Source organism: Zea mays, chromosome 1 (assembly GCF_902167145.1).
Source record: "Zea mays cultivar B73 chromosome 1, Zm-B73-REFERENCE-NAM-5.0, whole genome shotgun sequence".
Classification (NCBI taxonomy): Eukaryota; Viridiplantae; Streptophyta; class Magnoliopsida; order Poales; family Poaceae; genus Zea; species Zea mays.
In genome coordinates, this window is record NC_050096.1 from 31,241,366 (window position 1) to 31,250,749 (window position 9,384).

General features: G+C 52.3%; 2 protein-coding genes across 3 annotated transcripts; both read right to left on the bottom strand.

Annotated features, from left to right (window-relative positions):
- Positions 1-284: 284 nt before the first annotated feature.
- LOC100192603 (Peroxidase 53) lies at positions 285-2,584 on the bottom strand. 2 transcript variants are annotated; one of them, XM_008681241.2, is made up of 4 exons: positions 2,093-2,584; positions 1,764-1,955; positions 1,044-1,206; positions 285-938 (listed from the first exon to the last, which is right to left on the bottom strand). In XM_008681241.2, the coding sequence occupies exons 1-4, from the start codon at positions 2,327-2,329 to the stop codon at positions 520-522; spliced, it is 1,011 nt and encodes a 336-aa protein (XP_008679463.1). In that variant the 5' UTR covers positions 2,330-2,584; the 3' UTR covers positions 285-519. The 2 variants fall into 2 exon arrangements, with proteins under 2 accessions (XP_008679463.1, NP_001131290.1); NM_001137818.1 differs by having other exon boundaries at positions 386-1,206; positions 2,093-2,416.
- Positions 2,585-7,177: 4,593 nt separating this feature from the next.
- LOC100280077 (Peroxidase 59) lies at positions 7,178-9,003 on the bottom strand. The gene is made up of 4 exons (NM_001153017.1): positions 8,730-9,003; positions 8,368-8,550; positions 8,086-8,251; positions 7,178-7,947 (listed from the first exon to the last, which is right to left on the bottom strand). Exons 1-4 carry the CDS (start codon positions 8,964-8,966, stop codon positions 7,529-7,531), a joined length of 1,005 nt encoding a protein of 334 aa, NP_001146489.1. The 5' UTR covers positions 8,967-9,003; the 3' UTR covers positions 7,178-7,528.
- Positions 9,004-9,384: the final 381 nt, after the last annotated feature.

Sequence of the window (9,384 nt, forward strand, 5' to 3'; positions counted from 1 at the left end):
CTGGCCTCGGGCTTGACTGCGCCTCCGGCCCCCCAATTAGCCTCGGACGAAGTTTATGAAATTATGAAACTAGGTCGTTTTTTGTTACATGGTCTAAATTTTAACCACTGGCATATCAGATGTTTGAATGCTGACAATATTAAATTTAGTCTAATTACAACACTAATTGTAAAGAATAAACCATGAATAGTAGCTTCATCGGCTCTGACACTTTAATACGGCGAAATAACTCTGGCTCTAAGATAAAAGAAATAACTCTAGCTCTAAGATAACGATTCGTGAAATGACTTCAGCTCTAAAAAATACTACTTTCTAGTGAAACTAGAGCTGAATGGCTCTGTCAAACGGACCTTTAGTACATGTATATATTTGTTGAAAAAAAAATGCAAAAAACCAATTTATTGGATCTCCTTGACAAATAAATCGATCGGCGCACCATTATCCCATCAACATGTTTGAGGCATCGTACATACAGCAGAACTGCTTTCAGTTCACCAGTAACTTGTGCCGTCGACGGGTCTAGCTTCCGTTGACCATCCTACAGTTCTTCCTGATCTCACCCTGACTCCCCGTCAGCACCTGGATGTTCCCCATGTTGACCATGGACCTGGCGAAGCTCCTGAAGAACTCCTTCTGGCTGGCGGCGAACCGTCCGACGATCGGCGCCGTGGGCGCGCCGGGCGTCGACAGCAGCTCCTGGTCGGACTGCAGCGTCCCACGGCGCGCCTCGATGTTGGTGTAGTAATTGTTGTCGAAGGTGTCCGGCGTGGTCGGGTCGAGGTCGTTGAGCGCCGACGCGTTGCCGGCCCTCGGGCACCGCAGGGAGAGGAACGCCCGGTACCCCCTGTCCAGCGTCGGGTCCGGCCGGTTCGTCCCGCTGAAGTTGTACAGCCGCGCCGTCACGAACTGGCACTGCACGCGCCCGAACGTGTGCGCCCCTGCAATGCATCCGCCGTCGTTGTGACGCCATGTGTCGTGCTGTGCAGGTGCAAGAATCACGAGGCATGCATCGCCGGTTTTCTCTCCCCCCCTTTTTTTTTTACCTGAGAGCGCGACGAGGTCGGTGTCGTCGAGGCCGACGGCGCCGAACTTCTGCTGGAGCGTAGTGAGGTTGTCGAAGGGGCTCGGGAGGTTGTTGGCGGCGGTGATGTTGGCCGTGGTGCCGTCGCGCCGGCCGAGAGGCACGCGCCACCTTGGCCCGCCGGACTGCGCGCATGGTGAAAAGGGAGGGACCACGCGTCATGTGGCCGTGTTGGATTAAAGCGTGGCACGGAGAGGACACTGACGGGCGCCTATGACCCTCGAACGTCCTGCTGATGGCAGCCGACGTGACGTGACGTTGACGTGTGTGAATATGCACGTCATACTGTACTAGGATATCTATCTGTTTCTGCATGCTTTTAATTTTAATCTTAAAAAAAAGGCGTGCAGTTTTGTCATCTTCTCGTAGATCTCTCTAATGGCCATACTAGCTACTAGTTCAATTATTTTGCACCGACGGGAGTTTTGTTCGGACTATTGCTCCAGGTCTCCAGGCCTAGAGGCTAGAGCTACAGCTACTGCCTCCCGGTCAAGGCAAGGTAGAAGGTACAATGCCAGTCCGACAGTTTGTTTGCTTGCTGTTGTACAATGGCGTTCCGTCGAGATCAACTCATTAACGGTGACATCGAGCCTACTGTACTGAGGTAGAATTATGTTCTTCTGCGGATGGAGACAGTAGACTGGGGATGACCAACGGTGGATCGATAGGTAGAAAAACTCACCAGTTCGACCGAGATCTTGGCGGCGATGGCCAGTATGTCAGCGCAGGAGACAACGCCTGGGCAAGCCTCCTCCAGCGCCGCCTTGACGGCGTCGACCACGGGGTACCCGCGCGCCGAGTTGTTGTTGGGCGTGGCGAACTTCTCCGACACGATGCTCGAGCTGTTGTCCAGCAGGATGGAGCCGTCGCAGCCCTGAAGAAACAAACACACGCGGACGCAGGCTCAGAACGCACGCACGGCCGGCGTGTGGGAAGGGCAAGCGCGCGCGCGCGCGCGGCGTCGTGGCCAGCCGTCTGCGGAACACGGGCACGGGGCCGGCTGCTTCTTACTTGCACGAAGCAGTCGTGGAAATGGAGGCGGGTGAGGCTGGCGTAGATGCGGACGTCGGCCTCGTGCGCCTTCTTCAGCACCCGCCGCGCGACCCGGTGCACGACGGGGCACGTCTGGCCGTAGTACTCGCTGGACAGCTGCGCCTCGCCGGCCCGGACGCCGAACCCGAGCGCGATGGCGGCGGAAACGAGGACGGCGAGCTGAAGACTACAGGTCATGCTGCCACGGGACGCCATTGATCTCTCCTCTCCCAGAGCGCGCGAGCGAGAGCTAGCTTAGCTGCGGGCGCTCGCGGTGGGTCGCGCAGGTGGTATAGCCGTTGCACACGCACACGCACGCTAGCATGTGACTCGATCAGTTCAGTGTTATGGCCCGGCGAGTCTTATAGCCACGGAGTTCGTGAGGTGGTCACAGGGAGCGCGCGCCTTTTCTTGGATCTGAAGGATGAGCAATCATACAATTCCCATTCATTCGGGTCGACGAGCGAGCGTTCCCTGGCAACGTTTCCGTCGCCGCGTCGTTTTCAGAGATGGCAGGCGGCATGCATGCAGATGCATGTGCGCCGATCAAAAGACACTCCGCAACTGCAATTTTGCTTGGCAGCGTATGCATGGCTGTGCTAGGTTCGGTGCGTGCGGTCGATCGAGCACGAGCACCTGCCCAGGTCACAGTCAACGGGAGCATCTGCAACAGACGTGTTCCAGTACTGTACGTGCTTTGCAGACTCGCAGTAGTTGTGCGGTGTACTACGTAGCTGAAAGTAGCTGGGTTTGTTCCGATACAGAGGCTGTTTTGCACTTCTGCAGTTGCAGATTCTCTCATCTCTGTCGGCAGACAGGTCAAAGGCTAACGGCAGGTGCAGGCTGTGCAGCCATATGGATCGGCAGGTAGTTTGGACTCTGGAAGCTGGCAACGATTCCAAGAAAGTACGTTAGTTGCTGATTTTAGGATATGTGCACATCGCAAGCAAGGGAATATTTGGTGAGCTCTATCGCTCAATGAATTTAGATCTAGAATTTATCTTAGGACAGTTTGAATACGTTCATTTTAGAGAAATTAGAATCTACTTCATAGAGAAGGCTTGTGGGAGATATGATCCGGATCCCTAGGACTCACCGGTTAGCAAGCTCACTGGTGAAAGAGCATCTGACGATGGAGGAGATATGTAATGTCTACCCTGAAAGAATCCACCTTTGGACGAACACCGCGGCACCGGGCCTGGGCGAAACCGTACAGGAGGGTCGGGCATGGCGAATGGAAACCACTCGAGTAGATCTCACGTCTGGCCTAAGACCGATCGGTCATAAATGATCGACCATATTAATTGCGCCTAACGTTGAGCCACGGCAGAGGTGCTGGTCTGGCTCACACTCATAACCTACGAACCTTTTGGGCCACAACGAATCTCTTGGGCCACAGAGTACTCATGACCTACGAATCTCTTGGACCGTAGAACACTCATGATCTACGAGCCCCTCGGATTGTGGCGTATTTATGAAGTGCATTACACCTCCAAGCGATAGTTAGCAACAATCTATACCGGCCGATGGGCGCAATATTTGGAGTACTTATGAAGTGCATTACACCTCCGGGGGATAGGGAAAATCCTTAAGGAAATCCACGTAGGGTGCTACGACACAATAATGTTGCCTTTAGAACATTAGTAAAAAAGGTTTTTATATCTGATTACTATTGGCCAACAATGGATGTAAACGTAGAAGACTCAGTGTGTCAATGCAAAAGCTATCAATTTTTATCAAAGCAAGACACATACATGCTCATAATCTTATATGTATCCCTCCTTGATGGCCCTTCTAATGTTTGGGGCTCGACATGGTTAGACCACTTGCAAAAGCACCAAGAGGCTTCGAGTAAATCTTTGTCTCTATTAACAAGATCACGAAATAGATAGAGTACAAGCCACTAGTCATTTTTAGTTCAACTAAGTCAATTGAGTTCCTATAAGAGATTATGCATTGGTTCAATATGCATGTCAACGACCTTCCCGGCCCAGCCCACTCAACGCTACATCTTTGGGCGTTTCCGGTGCTCGTGGGCTAACACAAGCGAGCCCCTTCACTCGCTCTCAAAACCCACCACGCCTCCTCCGGCTAGCGAGGTGGTACTAAAGCCGGGCGCTGACGGCTAGGCTCCTGACATCCCATCCCCCTTTTCGGGCGGTATGACGACTGCCCGGGCTCTGATACCAATTGTCAACGACCTTCCCGGCCCAGCCCACTCAACGCTACACCTTTGGGCGTTTCCGGTGCTCGTGGGGCCCCCTCCGGCTAGCGAGGTGGTACTAAAGCCGGGCGCTGACGGCTAGGCTCCTGACATCCCATCCCCCTTTTCGGGCGGTATGACGACTGACCGGGCTCTGATACCAATTGTCAACGACCTTCCCGGCCCAGCCCACTCAACGTTACACCTTTGGGCGTTTCCGGTGCTCGTGGGCTAACACAAGCGAGCCCCTTCACTCGCTCTCAAAACCCGGGCTGTGAGAGGAGGGGAAATCTCGCTTATAAGCTCACCACGGCTCCCTCCGGCTAGCGAGGTGGTACTAAAGCCGGGCGCTGACGGCTAGGCTCCTGACAATGCACAATCGGATTATCATCGACTTGAGCTCACCCTTCACTAACACCAAGTTCAATTAGTGGAGTGAATACTACAGGATCGATATATACCACACATGAGTATTCCACCCGTAGGCCAATGGACATATGGAGTGTGCCAATGGCCTGGTACTCCAAGGACTCAAGCTTAGGTTATACATCAACTTCACATAACTCTTTAGCTGCATAGAAGTTCCACATCCACAAAATGAAGTTTTGGTCATAATACCCTATTTTATCCAGGGAATAGGACCCACATGCCATTGTCCAAAAAAAAAAACTCACCCTGGTTTCTTCTTCCTCCAACGACGAGATGGTGCTCTCTAGACTCTAGCTAGCAAGGTACTAGTCTTTACCGACGACCAGGGGGTTGATTCATAAATATCCAAGCAGTCACACCGACGATGGAGGGCGTCCCCAACTAGCTAGGCAACTGCGCTGGCGGCCAGAGCCACGTTCCAAAACAGCTAGGCAGCTACGTTTCTTTCCTCGGTTGATCGGATGGAGGGGAAATAGACCTCACTCCATGAGGAGATACAGTAGTATAATATTTCACGGAGCAGTTCTTGAAAAGCTTCAACAAAACGTTGAATCTAAACTTGAGATCCACTACTTTAATTAGTGATCGAATCTGAATTTGATGGGTCTTTTGACGAAGTGGAACTGATTTTTTTAATCTGGAGCTGGTGTAGCTAGCTCTACCAATCAGCTCCTAAGGGCGTGTTTGCCGCCGTGGCCCAGCAGCTTGGCTGCACTCCCGGGCTACAGCTCCCGTGTTTGCGTCGTCTGGCTGGGTCGGGAGCCAGGCTGTGCGCGTGCAAATTTAGCCTCTCAGTCCGGCTCTACAGAAACGAGCTCAAGGTCCGTTTCCTGGGAGCCTGGCTGCTCGTGGCGCAAGGATTCCGCGTTTAGGTAGTTTTGGTCTTCTAGCCCGGCTGCATATTGGGTGACAAACACTAGCTCGTCTAAGCCAGACTCATATGGTACAAGTGCGCAAACAAAGTGAGTTGCAGTAGCCGGGACAGGCTAGCCTCAGCCTGGACCAGTTGAACGGGCCGAGCTGGCTAGGGACAGGGTCACAAACACGCCCTAAATGGCCAGCAACTAATCAGATCTTTTCCCTTCGTTTCCTTTAAATCGAAAATTACATAGTCACGTGCCCCAAAACCAGTGAAAACTGCATTTGTATCCGACTCAATCCATGGAAACTGGAATTAGTTAGGGCTAGTTTGGGAACTCAATTTTCCGAAGGGTCCGTTTGTTTCCCTTAATTTTGAGGAATTGGAATTTAACTAATGTAATAGACTATTTTTTTTGGAATGTGACATTTCACAACTTTCCAATATATATATATATATATATATATATATATATAAGCCTATCTCAAATTCATAGGGGCGAGAGATGAAAATTAATTATATAGATTTATATGTTACTTTTCTAATGTACAATTTATAGCACACTCTTCTACTTATTTCTCTATAACATAAATGTAGTGTATAACTATCTATCTGATATGATTTAGGATAACATACAAATACATTACATAAATAAATATATTAACTCAATTAGTTTTGTCTAAATTATAATTATTAGAATAGAATTCAATTCCAACGAAACGAATGGGGCCTAAGAGATTTTTATTTTACCAAGATAAATTAGTTCATTTTCACTTCAGAAAATATGAATCCCTTGGAAAATTGTATTTCCAAAACTAGCCCTTATCGGGCTATCTGCAAAACCGTTTAGACCCCGTTCGGTTTTCGCGGAATGATATGGTCGGCTGTAACCATTATAATTTAGATTGCTTCTCTAATTTATATAACCTTTAATTAACTAGAACGATTCCTGATATATTAACCTTTGATTAACTAGAACGATTTTTGATATATTTTTAGACAAACGAACAACGCCTTAACTGAAAGCTGGCACCCTGACCGGTCTGAATTTCTATTCGCTCATGTAATCGCGGAAGGCAGCTGGAATTTCTTGTTTGGCGGTCGCGATCCCGTCTCCTGCACCACAGTACGTAAACCGTTCACGTTGGCCACTTTATACGCCAAAGGATAGGTGCAATGATGTAGTAGCAGGGCAGCCAATTATGGAGAGAAGGCGAGGCATCATTCTCATAACTGAACAGAAAGGGGAGCACGATGCGATTAGGTGACAGGGAAATGCACGCGCATATGCCGGATCCCAAGTTTATCACAGAACATGTGTTTGGTTGTCTGTATTTGCTCGTGTTTGCATTGCGAGATGCAATGAGTTGGTGTTTGGTTGTTGTTAATCAGGCTCTACGTGTGTGAGGTGTGTGTTTGGTTACCTGCGTGCAGATGTGGAGTCAGGCTCCACGATACTTAAAGCATCCTGAGCCAGGCTCTATAGGCGCGAGCAAATTGGTCACATCTCTGAAGCCAAGCTTACACCGACCTAACTCATGCAGCCGGACTACTGGGAGAAGCCAACCAAACATGCGTAGTAACCAGGGATGATGCTTTTATTTATTCCGTCTTCTTGCTTGTTCACGAGAACAACATCGATCGGGGAACGCATGCACCTACAGATAATTCGTTGGGTACTGTCGCGGCAGTTACAGATCCTATCTCGTTCGTTTGAAGAGAGTCGAATACCTACCAGGCTACCACTCATCCGTCCCAATAGCTAGTGATATTGACCATGCATGAATTAATGAACCCTGGCTTAAGCCACACGAAACACGCTCCACACCACAATGACTACGCGTCACGATCCCACTTTTTTTTGTTGATTGAGGTGCATGCATGGCAGTTCGACGACCTGCACGCGGGCTGTTCCATGCTCAGCTCAGTTGATGGCACGGCAGTTGCTGCGGATCTGGCCGGCGGAGCCGGTGAGCGGGAGGATGTTGCCCATCTTGAGCATGGACCTGCCGAAGTCGCAGAAGAAGCGCTCGCTGCTGGCGCTGTAGGCCTGGACGAGCGCCCTGGTGGTGGCCGCGCTGCCGTCGGTGCTGGAGAAGAGGCCCTGGTCGGAGGACAGGAGGCCCCTCTGGCCCAGCAGGTTCTGGTAGTAGTGGTTGTCGAACGCGTCGGCGGAGCCGTCGTCCAGCGCCGCCGTCTGGTTGCCGTCCCCGCCCCGGCACAGCGCCTGCAGGCTGGACGCCAGGGACGCGTTCAGCGTCGGGTCCACGGAGCTCGTCGCCGAGAAGTTGGCCAGCCGGCCGCTGAACAGCACGCACCGCGCTCGCCCGATCGTGTGGCCTCCTGCGTGCGTGTCCGTCCGTCCAGTTAGTTATGCAGTCACCATCATCGCTCTTACTGACGCCAGGTCAGTTCAGCTAGTAGGGACGGAGAGGGACGAAGTAGTGTTGTGCAGTGAAATTAAGATGCGTACTACGGTACCTGATAAAACGACCACGTCGGTTGTGTTGAGACCCACATCGCTGAACTTCTTTGTGATGGTGCTGATGGGATCGAACGGGCTAGGCAGGTTGCTGTTGGCGCCGGACTGGTTTGCCACCAGGCCGTCCCTCCTTCCCAGCAGCACGTCGTAGTCCGGCCCTCCGCTCTGCGTCAGTACAGTACAGTACAGGTTTTCTTTTTCAGCGCGACGGATCTATGGATGCATGGCCGGCCCCAAGCACCAAGTATCGTAGTACTGAAATCATGAGGGAAGGGACGCACCAGCAGCACTCCGTACTTTGCCGCGATGGCGAGGATGTCGGCGCAGGAGACGACCCCGGGACACGCCTTCTCGAGGTCGGCCTTGATGGCGTCGACGACATCGAAGCCGCGCGCCGAGTTCAGGTTCGGCCCCGCCAGCTTCTCGGTGTTGTTCCCGTCCAGCAGGATCGACCCGTCGCACCCCTGCGTGTACGTGCGTGCATGCAGCGAGCAAGTCCTTTTCAGCGACCAAATATTCGGTACACATATATACTTAGCTGGGAGTTAGCTAGGCTCAAGACTGGGAGCACTCGCGCTGTGTGCCCGCATGACTCTCAACAGAACAGAGCGCGTGTGCGTGGCGTCTTGATCATCGTACGTACGTTGACGAAGCAGTCGTGGAAATGGAGCCTGAGCAGGGAGGCGCCCATGCGGGGCTCGGCCTTCATCGCGGCGGACACGCGCGCCCTCACGATGTTCTCCGCCTGGGGGCAGCAGTCGTCGTAGAAGTCGTCCGTCAGCTGGCCCCGCGCCACCGTGGCGGCGCCGAGGCACAGCGCGACGGCGAGCAGGGCGAGGCAGCTCGCAGTGTCTCTGCAGGAGAATGATTTGCGCTCCATGTTTGTCTACCTCTGCACTGCAGTCCGCACAGCTACGTACGTGCTACTGTTGTGTTGATATACGAGCGCTGGCTCCACTGTTATATAAATATAAGAGGCGGTTTAGATCGAGCGAGTGTTGAGGAGTGAGTCAGTGTGCCAGTGACAACAATGTAGTTAGTGCTGTCGTTGGATAAGAGGTAGACTCGATGACGGGTAAGCGGGGCGGGCGGCTGGCTGGCTGAGTGATGCATGTGTCTGCGCGCGTGCGCGCGTTTTTCCTCCCTGAATGGATCACAGCCGGACGCACTGATCCATCGCCTCCAGTTTTTCTGCATGGCTTCAACTCGGGCACTGTGAACCTCATGCGTAGTGGAGCGGCCGGCGCCAGAAGCGGTAGTGGAGCTTCAACCAAGAGCAAGTGCCCGTACACTGGTGT

Bases quoted from the DNA above. Each gene is read 5' to 3' on its own strand.
- LOC100192603 (NM_001137818.1), bottom strand. From the start codon at position 2,329: ATGGCGTCCCGTGGCAGCATGACCTGTAGTCTTCAGCTCGCCGTCCTC. The intron at 1,956-2,092 runs GTAAGAAGCAGC...TTGTTTCTTCAG, and splicing joins TCCACGACTGCTTCGTGCAA to GGCTGCGACGGCTCCATCCT. The intron at 1,207-1,763 runs GTGAGTTTTTCT...CCATGCGCGCAG, and splicing joins CCAAGATCTCGGTCGAACTG to TCCGGCGGGCCAAGGTGGCG.
- LOC100280077 (NM_001153017.1), bottom strand. From the start codon at position 8,966: ATGGAGCGCAAATCATTCTCCTGCAGAGACACTGCGAGCTGCCTCGCC. The intron at 8,551-8,729 runs GTACGTACGATG...ACGTACACGCAG, and splicing joins TCCACGACTGCTTCGTCAAC to GGGTGCGACGGGTCGATCCT. The intron at 8,252-8,367 runs GTGCGTCCCTTC...GTACTGACGCAG, and splicing joins CAAAGTACGGAGTGCTGCTG to AGCGGAGGGCCGGACTACGA.